A 14,225-nucleotide genomic window follows, 5' to 3' on the forward strand; every position below is an offset into this window, starting at 1 on the left:
AAACAAACTAACAGATCAAGGCAGCAGTAGAACAGCAACTCCCCTGTTCTGTGAGGTAAAATGACTGATTTTGTAAAAGGATTCTGGTTGAGTGATATTTGGCTCATATAACGGCAGTTTCCCATCAGAAAATGCAAAGTAAAGCTGTGAAAATATTCTAATTATAGTGTTTGTTTAAACTGATATTGATAAAATACATTTTGCTTCTGACAGGACGTCATGTCCTGCTGCTTCTCCAAACTGGGAGCGTGTCGACCACCATCTACTGTAGGAAACACACTGATCACAGAGTAGAACCTCATACTACCACAATTCAAACTATTCCTTCAAGACCCCAAACTAGGAGACATTAATACAAGTCAGTTTTTTATTTGAGGAAACAAACAAAAAATATATATAATAATAAAAATCTTGAATATCATGACAAAGAATTGGCAAATTTGTTCTGAGCATGTTGCTGTTAGTCTTTAAAAAAGCCTACATTTAAGGAACCCATTCATTAACATACATGAACACATCCACAGACAGTCACACACAGTGACTGAACAAAGGTGGATGAAGGATAAACTGAGGAATATTGACTTTTTTGTATTGGAATGTAGGCTTTATTTGTTCTCACACTAACATGCAGACATGCTCACATACATCTCTCTCTTTAATTCTCTCTCTCTCTGTCTCTCTCACACACACACAAATACACACATCGGAAGTCATCTGAAGGTTTCAGTGCTTCTCCTCTCATTTGATGGCCTGCCAGATGATGATGATGAGGATGATGAGGACCAGCGACAGCACCATGGCCAGCATGCACATCCTCTTACGGGACTTCCTCTGCACACAACAAAGAATCATCAGTGAGAGCAGCTTCACACTGTCTGACAGGACATCATTGGAAACTTTATTACTGAATTTCTACAACACTGCACACACACGAATCAGTTAAGAAAAAATATTAACGCAGCTGTGATCAGAATGTGATTGGATCTGTCTGACCACAGGTGTAGTTAGTCTGGCTTGAGTTGTGTTGAGATCTATATAAAAATAGTCCATCATGCTGCCATCTGTACACAACATGGCACTGATACAGATCACTGTGCTTAGCAAACAAATATAGGATGTTCAAATTTAGAAAGCAAACAAGAGAGAAGGCTAAAAGAGACAGACCTCTAAAAACCTGATTATATGTCTATTATGTGCCATGAAAGCAGCACAGTGTGTCACAGTCACAGGGTAATCTATGAGCGGGTACTGCAACACACTAGGATGAACTGATGCAATATATTTTATACACAGAAAGGAATAATGTATTAGATATATAGGAAGTGTTATACAAAGTTTATTATTGATCCTCTCACTCAACAACTTCTGAAACTCTGTGATTGTTGCAGGCAGTCTGGAGCTGATCTGACACCACTTTTAATTACTCATGTCCAGGTTTTTGCTCCAGAGGACAGATCTGATCTCAATGAGGACAACAAGAACATACTCAAATTATCAGGTGTGATCAGATCATTTATCATCCAGAAAACCAATCCAGATACAGATGCCATTTAAACAGCAGGTCTAACTGGGTGCACAGATAAATAAGATATCAGACTCTGACACACACACACACACACACACGCACGCACGCACGCACGCACGCACACACACACACACACACACACACACACACACACACACACACACACACACACTTGTTGGTAGATCATTGTTAGTTTTGTATTTTCATGGAATGTTGGATATGGGCAGACTTATCCATGAAAACACTGGATGGATGGATTCTATCTTTTATTATGACTGACAGTTTGCAAACATCTTTTAATGTAGTGTTTCCATTACTGTGTCCAGGTCCTCTGTCTTACCTGATAATAGGCAGCCTTCTGCAGCTGGACGGCCCCTCTGTCTACATGCACCTCTGCACTCTCCACGTTGGCCTCGATGCTGTCTGTTAGACACAACACACACACACACACACTGTCACATCTGAATGTCCTGTGTGCAGGATGCTGACCTGAGTGTGTTCTCACTCACCGATCATCTCTCCCTGGTCGTGGATCATCACAGCCAGGTCCTTGAAGATCTGGTTCACATCCATGATGTCAGCCTGCGGAGGACAGGAGAGGGTTAACTGCTGAACAGAACTACATGTCTGCTGCTGTGGGACGTCCTGTGGTTCAGGCTGGTACCTCCAGCTGTTTGATGTTGGTCTCTCTCTCCTTGATGATCTCCAGGTCCTCCTCTGTGATGGTGGCCTCCTCAGTCTGAGTCTGGCTCTGACCCCACTCATCCTCCCTGCACAGCCACACACACACGCATACAACTTTAGTTTCTGACTTCAATTATTAGATCAATCACCAACTATTTTGATTATCAATTACAATTTTATAATTTCAGCTTTTGAAATGTGAATATTTTCACCTTTCTTTACTCCTCTCTGACAGTAAACTGAATCATTTTGAGTTGTGGACAAAACAAGACATTTGTGGACGTCATTTTGGACTTTGGGAAACACTGATTAACATTTTTCACCATTCTCTGACATTTTATAGCCCAAAAAGCTGACTGATCAATGTGTTGACTGACTCTGCATCTCAAAGTAGCAATATACTCTCTGACTGATAAGATGTCAGTGTGTGATATAACACATAAAACCTGGTTCCCTTGACTTGAAGTCAAAGGATTTTTTGACCATGTTTTTGGTTAGATGTCTGTATTTAACTAGTGTTCATCTGGTATGGATTTTTCATTAGCTGATGGTAAAATTTAGAGTGCAAGGCAGCTAATTTACAAGCTTAATGAAAAACAAAGAAAAGCCATGTAGAATTGTATTATTCGATGCACGTTACAATCTAATATACCGTACATGGTTAGATGGTTAGATTGGGTTATGCTGCAGATTTCCGAAGGTAACTGATATATAAGGTAGATCAGGGTCAGAAGCCATTCAGCTGCATTATTATGTACATTATAACATAATTTAACACTAGCCAGCAGGACTGCACAATTAGTTGCAATATTATCTAAACTGCAGTATGGCCAAGCGCTGTATGCAAATCACAGAACCAGAACCAAAATTATTTTTTTATTTTAAAAAGGAAAAACTTTGTGAGAAAACACCATTATAATAAACCACAATTTCAGTCCAAATAATATGATTTGGACTTTTTTACCATTTTGTACAGCCATTTGGAGGTTGCTAACCAGTGGCTAAATGAGACTACAGAGGTTATTGTGGACATTTAACGTTATCACGCTGAACACAAGTACTTACTAGCAGTGACGTGAGGCCATGTGACCATAGTGTAGTTAGCTTTTAAGATCTGGTGAAAGCATCTTCAACTTCAGTACTTTTCAACCTGGACCCTATTTTCTCTCTTTTTTTTTTAACTCTCTAAGTAACTAACAGGAAGTGAGACAACTGTAAACCATCACAACACGTCTACTCAAAGTCTTTGTTTTGTTTCTGACAGGCTCAGATTGTTTATCTGTGTTTGTCTGACATCATTATGATCCCTAGAGAGAAGATGTTTTTTGTTCAACCACAAACTGTTCTATTGCTCTCACCAAAGTCACCAGACTCCATTTAGAGAAACACTAGTTTTACCTCACAGATCATTCTTCACACCTCAAAAACATGTTATTAATCACCCAGACAAATTTAAGTGATAAAAAAATGCTAAGTACATAAAACTAGGTCTCAAAATCATGAAAGAAATGATTAGTTTTCTCTGCTGTGAAACATTATGGCCTGAAAATGATAACGTGTTAAGAAAGTAAACTCCCTTTTTCCATTACACAACAACAAAAACAACAACAAAAAACCTCATCACAGCCGTCTTGGCTCGTCTTTTCACAGTTCTCAGGTTCAGTTGAAATTGAAACAGTATATGCTTAGCTAATTCACCGAGTTAGATGTGAAACTATCAGGAGCGGAGTGAGGCGGAGGTGAGACATCAGAGAAGCAGCAGGGAGAAATTCAACCAAACAACCAGAGTTGGTCATTTTTGGCCAAGTGGAATGAATGAGATAATGTTTTTGGTGAGTTTAATTTTGTTTCTGAATGAAGTGTGTTTGTGTCTGAATGTGACTGTGTCTGTAAATGGAGTCTGGTGGTTTTGATCAGAGTGATAAATGGTCTGTTTCTGGTTAAACAAAATGATCTTACTCTTTAACAAAAAGCTCTCTCTCTACAGGGATCCTTTCCATAATAACAAGCTAAGCCTGTCATTGGCAAAAAAAAAAACACTTTTAGTCGGCGGACTTTGACGCGGCGAAATTGCCCTCAAATTGCAGACCATTTTGCGGCTGACGGCATCACTCTCCATCAAAACGGTACCAATTTCAAAAATTGTTGTTCCCATTAGTCACTTATACATAAAAACATGAGAAAATAGTGTCCAGGGTGAAAAATACTCAAGTTTTTATGGCTGAGGTACAGATGCAGCACAGAGGAAAAGTCCACATTCAGGTCAGAAGTTGAAACACACCTACTTTCAAACATTATGTTACACTTGGATATCAGCAGCATTTTGGATATACTGTAAGACGTATGTCATTATCAGACTATGCAAGGCTGCATGTAAACAGGAATAATAGTGGAATATTCATTTTCATTAGCCATGTAAACTACTAATTAGGAATATTGTTTTTTTCCGAATAAGGGCAAAAACTGGAATATTTTGTGCATACATGTAGTGGTTTCCAAACCACCTCAAACATTTCTTATCACACATTGGCTGGTGTTCAGGCAATACTTCTGCAACAAGCCGTAGATTGTTCCTTTAAATAGCTCTGGAGTAACAGCACAGTGTGCAGTCACTCAAAGAACAGAGGTGAAACATATTCTGGCCTTAGTGTAGCTTCATCACACCAAAATCTATAAAGAAAAAAATGGTGAGAGGAGAAAGGACTGAAGGTAAAATATTTAAAAACTTACTTCTCAAATGTAACCAGCTGTTCGTTCACATTGCCTCCATCTCCCTGTAGGCAGAGGAAAAAGTGTCATCAACATCAGCTCACAGTTATGTTTCTAAATGTATCAGAAGTCATTCAATGAATCACTGGGTGTCTTAGAGTGACGTTAGCTGTTATAAAGCCTGCTAGTTACCATGACTCTTGATCCAGCTCTGGCTCTGACCACTGACTCCTTCTCTTTCTCAGCTGCCCTCCGCTGCACCACCTGGAAGTTGTTGAGGGCAGCGGAGAAATCGTTCATCAAGCGCTCCTTGCGCAGTTTTTGCTGCCTCTGGAGGAAACAAAAAAAGACCATCAGAATGTATTTTACATGTGGTTCTGTCACACAAATGTCAAAAATCTTTCCCTAACCCTAATGAAGAAATCAATAAATCACAATCTTTCCATAACTTTACAGTTGGGCATTTTTGCATTTGATGGTGAGTTGGTTGAAGGCAAACAAGGCTGTAATGTAGTTTCTGGCCAACTTTTTCAGATCCACCACATTTTTGCATTCTAAGCTTCAGTGATTTTGAGCTTTTGGCCTTCTATAGTAACATTCAGTTGTATTCTAGGGCCCAGGAGGTCAAAAAGACACATTTTGAAGTCAGACTTGATCTTGAACTTGACTTTCTTGAAGGCAAAGCAAGCAAGGACTTATTGTACATTCTGTAGAGAAAAGTCAGGCATAACTGAATGGCGATGTGGAATTCTTAATTCTACCATTACTTTAATGTGTAGTGAGTGAAATGTAACTATGGTTCTGATGCCTGAGAAGCCCTTTAATCCCTCTCAAAGCTCAGCTCATTTTTATCCCATCCTTGTCCAAAATATAGAACCAATGAAATACAGTAGATGTTATTTCATCTGCTTGAAAATACGTAGCAGAAGGAGAATTAAAGTGACCTCTAAAGTTTTTGAAATTACATTTTTGTTTGCAGGTACAACCATACCTGCCAAACTTGAGACCAAAAACATAGGGAGGATTTTGAGTTTCAGAGACATTGTTGCCTGCATTCTGGTAACTTAAAAAGAATAAACATTGCACTGTCACAGCATTTTTATGTTGAATCCTTCATTAATTATTACTAAAACTAAAATTACTTTCTTAATTTGACTTTTAATGCACAGGAAATAATACAGAGTAATTGTCTGTCTAGCATGAACTTTGGTAAATCTCTGGCACAAACTGATACTCATCAGTTTTCTTTCATTCATTTATTTTTTGCTCCTGCCTCTAAAAGATTTTACAGGATGCATACCCTTTTTCTTTTAAACTTTCATTAAGTAACAAGAATTCTTCTTAGGAAGTCTGAATGGGGTTTGCAGCTGTATTGTTGTCTGCCTTGTTGTTGAATGTGTTCAGGGCTTTTACACACTGTCACAGTGTCAGAAGGAGAAATACAGAAGAAATGTGATCCTGGGAGGAAATAGGGAGACTGAAAAACAGGAGTCTCCTGGAAAAATGGGGAGAGTTAGCAAGTATGGTACAAGATATCTAAAATGCCATACCATATCCAAAATAGAAAAAAAGTTTGAGTTTCTGATGTGATTCCAGTTATTGTTGGGGAAATCTAATAATTACTAAGTTCACTAAGAGTGGGTTACAATCTTATTTTAAAAATAATTCTAGGTATTATATTTTAACAGTTACAGTAGAGAGAAATACCTGTCAAAAACACAGTGCTATGGTGCACTGGATCTGCAGGAGACACAGGATATTTTTAGCAAAATGAGCCAAAAATAAAATGGACAGTGTAAAGCAGCCTGCCAAACAGAACAGGCTGTAGTGCTATCAATAAATCCCTCAGCTTTTACTAAAGATAACAATGAGCTGATATCCCAAACATAGAACATAAATCCTGGTTGACAGATATATCCTCGCATATGAACTTAAAACAAGATTTAAAATATTAGACTGAAATTTTGGAAAAGGAACATTGATCCACTGAAGTCACCAGCTGCACTTATTCACACGTTAAGTTGTAAAATGAATAAGAACCTGGTTTATAATGGATTATAATGCAGCTCTAAGCAGATGTAAGTGTTCACTGATGTATTGTCAACAACTATAACTCCTCCAGTGGACAGCCACACACAGAGGCTGCTGTATAAACACATAATTGATGACAATACAGTAAAACCGCTGCAATAAGATTAAATGTCTTCACATGAGAAGTTATCATTTCTGACTAATACAGTACATGAATAAACACTTAAACATGTCCTACATTTCAGTGTGTTATAAAGCTGTGTTTAAATATTTGTACACTGCTTATAATTGCTGGTTGAGTTTAAACGTTAGCAGCACACTTGTTTCATCTCATTGTTCAGATGTACAAACAAGTTAGTTTGTCACAGATTTTGAACGCTCGTGTCATGAACTGTTACTGGACTAATGTGGCATTCTAATGCAGCTGACTGTAGAGAAATGTGGATCATGAGATCTCCTTCGTCAGGCTTACACGCTGCCTTGGTCTGCTCTTAGATCCTTTAGATACTATTTATGTAAAAGGAATTTTTATTGGCAATTGATGTTCACATTTGCTTTTGGAGCATGGATTATTGAGGGCCTCAAGTGTCTGATCTGCCCTATTTTAGTTTTGAACTATGTACGCAATCTGCTGGGCCTTTAATTATGTGTTTTAATAAACATGTCCTCATACTAACTAAGTCAACTGCCACTGACTGTGAAAACAAATATGACTGCTGGAAAGAACCAGTGACAGGCACATCTGACCTTAAAAACTGGGTAAGAAATGACCTTTTCAAAATGTCAACTTCTACCAGTCACTGAAAGAAAATGTTCAAATTCACAAGCCGCTTGATTGCAAATCCTGACTTTATATGATGTTATGTTGACTGTTTGGACTTTTTGGAATCACATCACACAGTAGTGTGGCGCTTCGAAGACAGAGATTGATTTCTAGGCATGGAAGAAGTCTGCCTCCCTCCCACTTCACATGACTGAAACATGACTATCCCCACATTCTTACCATGACTCATGTTTAACATGATTATTCTGTCATCTTTTCATTAATTAAAAGAACTGAGTGTTTGTGTCTTGAGGCTAATTTCTTCCCATTGCTCAGTATTCAAAGTTTTAAGTTCTCATGATGACTTTTTATTTTGTTTGCATTTTTTATGATTAAATGCCCAATGTGGCATTTATTCTTTAATTTTGATATTTCACATATTATCATGGAAAAAACTCTTTATATATGAGTTGTTAAATATGTTATTTTGACTACACTGACAGTGACATGTTACACTATATGACACTATACGATGAAAGTATAAGGACAGGTATATGGTGTCCATATACTTTAGTACTGTTTTTTTCTGGTTTGGTCTCAGCCCCAACTATATAACTGTATTCTTTTGCTTGCAGGAATGTAGTCATACACACATCCCATGCGGCTACAGAGCTATTGTAAAATAGCATTGAGTCAGTGTGCATGTGTAGCAAATCCCCTTTTAATGCTATGTTATTTACAATTAAAATCTTTGGTAATATTGTTTATAATTCAGTGGTTCCCAAACCGGGAGGCAGGATGCCAGTTATTATGAACTATTATTATGTTTTCCCTCTGGGTCTGGTGTGTTATGTCACTGACATATATCAAGATGGCCAACATGACAGCTCCCCACGAGCAACGCCAAATCAAATCAAATCGTGCCCCGTCAGCTGGCTGCAGTACAGGTTATAAATCCCGCCCCTCCATGATAGGACAGGACATGGGCCAAACTAAAAAACAGTACATCAAATAAATTGTCCTCTTACATCGTTCCTGTCATTTTAAGTAGTTCCTATCACACTGACGTTTGCTCAGGTGTTAACTGTTCTCATCACTTTGGGTTTAATTTGTTATTGGATGCTATAGAAAGAGTGTTTGACGGCTTGACCATTATTGAGCTGTCAAGACAGGACATCGATACTGCGACTCCATCCCCAGTCACTACTGCTCAGACTCTGGCTACAAACAACATCACCAGAGTAAATTGCTGGTGCTCATATGCAGGACACATTTTTTTAACTTTAACTTTTAACTTATTGTTCATGTGTTATGTGCAGCATGAGCGCCCTCTGCTGGGGCCCTGCAGACTTGAGGGCTGTGCCTCAAATTCTGTTGCACGTCTGCTGTACTCTGTCTCTGTGTATTTTCCAGAGCTTGTTACCACAGAGACCTAAAATCACTGGAGCCAAAAACATGCCAGTGTGATTCAACAATTCCCAACGATTGGCTGCGATGACCATCTTTCTGTCTTCCTCTCTCCTATCCTGAGGTTTTGACAAGTTTTTAATGACACGTTGCCTCCAAAACACTGATCTAACCATGGAATAATCTTATCATGCTGGATGACAGCTATATATTTTTTAACAGCAACCTGTTGCACCAGGTACGCTTAAGTTCAAACATGTTGTATCACGTTAGCAACTGATGTTCACACATGATAGCATATGTCTACAGTATGTGGTGATTTAAATTTAGTGCTAAAAGTATCTATAGGCTGACCTGTTCTGATGGAGACAGTGGTGGAGGCAGTGAGCCCAGCTCCTTCAGGTGTCTGTTGGTTTCTTTAGCCAGCTGGTTGGTGTAGTGTTGGAGCTGTTGGCTGCAGGGGAACACAAACATGAAGAAGAGCTCACTCAAAAGCTTGATCAGATAATATAATATGTGATGACCTGGGATAGTAATACTTACAGTTTCTCCTGAAGCTCGGGGGTCTCCTGTCTTGTCTCCAGTTGGTAGAGGAGGTTTTTGATCTGACCAGCTGCAGAAAAAAAGAACCACTTCAGTAAACATGCAGCTCTGTGGGAGATTTATTCAAGTGTGTTTGCTGCTGATCTAGTCTTGAAGAGGTCGTGTGTGATTGAAAGAGTGTTGGACAGAGTAGGCACTCACAGTTTTGGCTGATCTTCTGGATGTTGGAGCTGCATGTCTGGATGAGGCTGCTGAAGTCCCATGGCTGGGAGCTGCTGCTGTCTGCTCTCATGTAAGACATGGTAGCTGTGGGTCACCAGCCTGTCACACTGCTGAGGAACACACTCCAAGCACAACCTGAACACAACTGGAACGAGGAGAAAAGAGCAGTTTTAGTCACAGTCAATTCTGTAAGAGAGAAAGAGATTTATTGTTTCTGAACTGTTTTGCTGGTGCTAATTTTAGCCTCTGTCTGTACTTGAAGTGTAACTTGCAGGTTAAATGTCCTAATGAGATTTATGTATAATCTTGTGTAAAATGACATTTTTAAAACTTCATTTAAGACTGTTTGGACAAAAAGACAAAAAATTATTGGAAAATTTGGTTTGTTAGAGCAAGGCTGTTAAAAAACCCTTTTTTTTCAATGTCAGGTCATATGACGTAAGAAGAGGTACTTGCTGTGCCTGAGTCTGCCTCTGACCTACAAGCAGGAGTAGGTCGTTGGTTGGTGTTTTTTCGCTGGTTTTACAGTGCATTTCACTTCTGGTGACCATGCTGAATCATTATGTATGATGCAAGGACACAAACTTCTGCCTGTCAGGAAATCGAGTCTGCGGTGTTCCTGACAGTAGAAGAGCAGGTGCTGCTTCTCGCTCCTGGGTGCGTATCGTGCAGGTGAAGAGGCGGGACTTCACTGCTGCCTCTGTAACTAAAATGGTGGCCTGACTGCCTGCTGACTGCCTGCATAATGGAGCGTCCGAGTAACACACAAACAGCCAATCATTCAACAGGTGTGTTGTTAAGCTGCACCATCAACATGTGACACAACAGAAACATTGTGTAGTTTTTAAGAAAAGACAGGTCAGCTAACTGGTATTTAATAGGTAAGATCACCCATTTATCCTTATTTATTTGTGTTAATTTATTTCTGTTTTCATTGTTGTGTTCACATTAAAATTAAAATAAAAACATGCTAGTGTGCCTTGATAAATTAAGTGGTTTAATTCAAAATAAGGTGGTAAAATTCAACTTTTTTCTCCTTGTCTTTATTAAAAAGAGGTTGTTGAAAATTATGAGTAATTGTAATTATTGATATTGACTGAAATGAAAGATTCCATTGAGATATATGATTCAGCAATATCGCTATAGCTGTCAAACACATAACAATCAATTAATTGATTAATCATTATTTAAAAATAAATAAATAAATTTGCTTATACCAAACAATACCAAATGTTTCCCCCCCCAATTAATAGGGATGTCCCGATACAACTTTTTCACTTCCGATACGATACCGATATTGATCCGATACGATATCAGCACGAATCATACATACTTTTATTACTTATTTTGTAGTGTTAGAAAAGGCTTGATTAAATGATGTTACTCAAACAGAGAACAATAGTCAGCAACCAGAGTCACCTATGGATAGAAGTGCTGGAGCGGAAAATGGACTGCTTATTAGAGCGCTTATATCAGAGATTTTAGATTGGCTGATATCAGACCAATATCTGATATCAATATCGGATCAGGACACCCCTACCAATCAAAGCATTATTTCCACAGCAGCATGTTGCATATTGTCTGACAGTGTTACACAGCCTATGAAACATATTAAGATGTAAAGGCCGACACATATACTTGAAGATAATATAACAGATGGGGAGACCTTCTTATAAAAGTAGTGTCTGCTATAGATCTTTATTTGATAGTAGACTGATTCAATTTTATTTGATTGATAAATTCTTAACAACCCATTAATACATCATCAATTAATTGTTAACATTCCTAATGTACATACACACATACATGTGTACATATACTCAAACAAAGTACAAAAAATCTCAAAATTGACATTGAGTACTGTACTTGAGTAAATGTATTTATCTATTTACTAGGCTTGGGTGGTATCTATTTTTTTATAACTTCCTGACATTTCACCTGGGTGTACTGTATGTGACAGTATTACTGTCAAAAAACAAACAAACAAAACATTAAAAGCTGGTGATGGAAGTCATCGTAGCATATATGACATTGTCTAGCTTACAATGATTTGTGTCTAATATGCAATTACAGAGGAAATAAGCACCCTTATTCCACAGATTCTTGCTAGAGGACGTGATGACAGCACAATACAAACTCATCCTTTGGCTGACATGAGATCATTTACAGATGTGTAATGCGGCTTTCATAGTTGGAAGAAGTCATGTCAAAATAAAGTTATATGTGACAATATTTTCATGATTCCATTTATGGTTATATTTAGCAAGAAGACCTAGGCTATAGAGCAAATATGACAAGCCCATCTTTTCTATCTACATTTAATTCCATGTTAACAATACAAACACTATAACACATCATTAACCATCGACACAAACATACACCATCAAAACAAACAACGAGCAGAAACCCTGTTAACAAGGACAATATTAAAATAAAATAATAAAAAAAAAATCCTTTTCTTGTCTCAGTACCGAATTGTAATAAATTAAATAAAACAATTAATTATTTTAGATTTATATTTGCCATCAATAATAAACAGCAACTTCTACGTTTCAGATAATTTTATTCATGATTTTTCACAACGATTTCTTAATACCCTGCACCGTCATACCTTCATACTGCCCATGCCTATTTACTATTTACTTTTTTAAAATCTTTTAGGCACTACCGATTCAAAATCAGAATTTTCTCAAAATCTGATGACAATGTAGAGACACGTTTATTTATTTTTTTAAATTTTTTTCACAAATCCTCACGATCTCTCTGGGCTCAAAATGTGTTCTCAAAACACCTGAACAATGTGCAGTCATTGTATTGTTGAGTACAGACCCACAACAACAACAACAGCAGCAGCAGCATAATGTGACACTGTCCTGCTGTCTTTCTTCACTGTATTGGTTTATCTGGACATATATTTATCTGGACACATATGCGTATATTTGTACAGAATTCACTGTGTTATCTTCAGTATCCTAAAGTCCCCGTTACAGGCAGCTGACACTCAACACAGAGACACAACGTTAGAGGCCAGCGCGAGACAAACACACATCACGCGGGTTAATCTTCTGACGGACAATTCTGGAAGGAAAATAAACCTGCGCGATACACAGTCAGTCTGTAGCCTGCCAAAAGATTAAAACCATATTTAATTATAGAAAGATACTATACCATGACATTTTACACCAGTCAGAGGATAACGCGTTATTCAGCGGTAATAACAGGTCGCAGCGTGTCTCGTACATCAGTTTCAGCGCAGATATTCGTTCTCGTGTTTTCTACGACAGGTTCAACATGTCGGTTCATACAAATGTTATAAATGTTCGCAATGAATCTCTTACTTTGTAAAGAAGCTGACGTCCACTGCGCTTGTTGCTCCAAATGCTTCAGATAAATGTTATTTCTGTGTCAGAATTAACAAACCCAGCCCGTCTGTGACGTCGCACGTTCAAACCACTAATCCGACGTGGGTTTGATGCTGCGTTCCACTCCAGTAGGAAATACGGCAACACAGCTTCTTTTAAGTGATTTTATAGCTTACTTTTAACCATCATGTTATAATTACTGTTAGAAATGATTTATATCAGCTTTCTGTTAACATATTAGTCAACTTTGGAGTGTAACGTTTTGTGAGAACCTCATAACAAATATATTGCTTGAGTATAGCCCGGGTGAGGACAATTTCTGTGAAACTGGATGACACAAACACTCCCTGAATGCCGCATAGGAAATCTTATAATAAATCATAAATTTTGTCATTTAAAACACAGATAATCCTGAAACTCGCCACTGTGATTTGGAGACATCAACAAGAATCTACTGTCCATCAAAAATACTCATTGTGATGCTCTGCTATCACCATGAAGTGGAAACGAGGCTGGTATACTGCAGTCCCATGACTCTCACGCTGACTCTAATAATAAGCCTGAAGGCACCAGTGTGCTGCCCTGCACGTGACAGCACACTGAGGTCAATATAGACCCATGTAAAATATGAAAAAAAAGCAATTAGGCTACGCATTAATTACCAGTAGTATGGATGAGGAAGTGTTCAGACCATTTACTTAAATAAAAATGCTACAAAACCACAGCACTTTAAAGTCCTGCTTTGAAAATGTTAAGGGAGACTGGGGGCATAACTGTATATATATATTGCCCCTTTGGTGGTAAAATCAGTCATATTAACCCAATATATCTGAAATAAAAGCACATCTAAAACTAATATCATTACTGCTGCAGTAACCAATAATTTTACTTTATTTATTTATCATATAGTCCTTATTAGTCTTTTAGATGTTAGGTATTGTTTGCATTCAAAGGAAATGTCTATTTCTACTTTGACAGA

At 38.0% G+C, this 14,225-nt stretch overlaps 1 protein-coding gene across 1 annotated transcript; it reads right to left on the reverse strand.

Annotated features, from left to right (window-relative positions):
- Nucleotides 1-582: 582 nt before the first annotated feature.
- On the reverse strand, nt 583-13,357 carry stx12l (syntaxin 12, like). The gene is made up of 10 exons (XM_084725997.1): nt 13,223-13,357; nt 9,864-10,070; nt 9,663-9,732; nt 9,474-9,573; nt 5,111-5,248; nt 4,940-4,983; nt 2,190-2,295; nt 2,035-2,107; nt 1,866-1,948; nt 583-831 (listed from the first exon to the last, which is right to left on the reverse strand). The coding sequence occupies exons 2-10, from the start codon at nt 9,961-9,963 to the stop codon at nt 739-741; spliced, it is 807 nt and encodes a 268-aa protein (XP_084582123.1). The 5' UTR covers nt 9,964-10,070; nt 13,223-13,357; the 3' UTR covers nt 583-738.
- Between the last annotated feature and the right edge of the window lie 868 nt (nt 13,358-14,225).

The sequence above is a fragment of the Lutjanus erythropterus genome, chromosome 9 (assembly GCF_056507025.1).
Source record: "Lutjanus erythropterus isolate fLutEry1 chromosome 9, fLutEry1.hap2, whole genome shotgun sequence".
NCBI classification, from domain to species: domain Eukaryota; kingdom Metazoa; phylum Chordata; class Actinopteri; order Lutjaniformes; family Lutjanidae; genus Lutjanus; species Lutjanus erythropterus.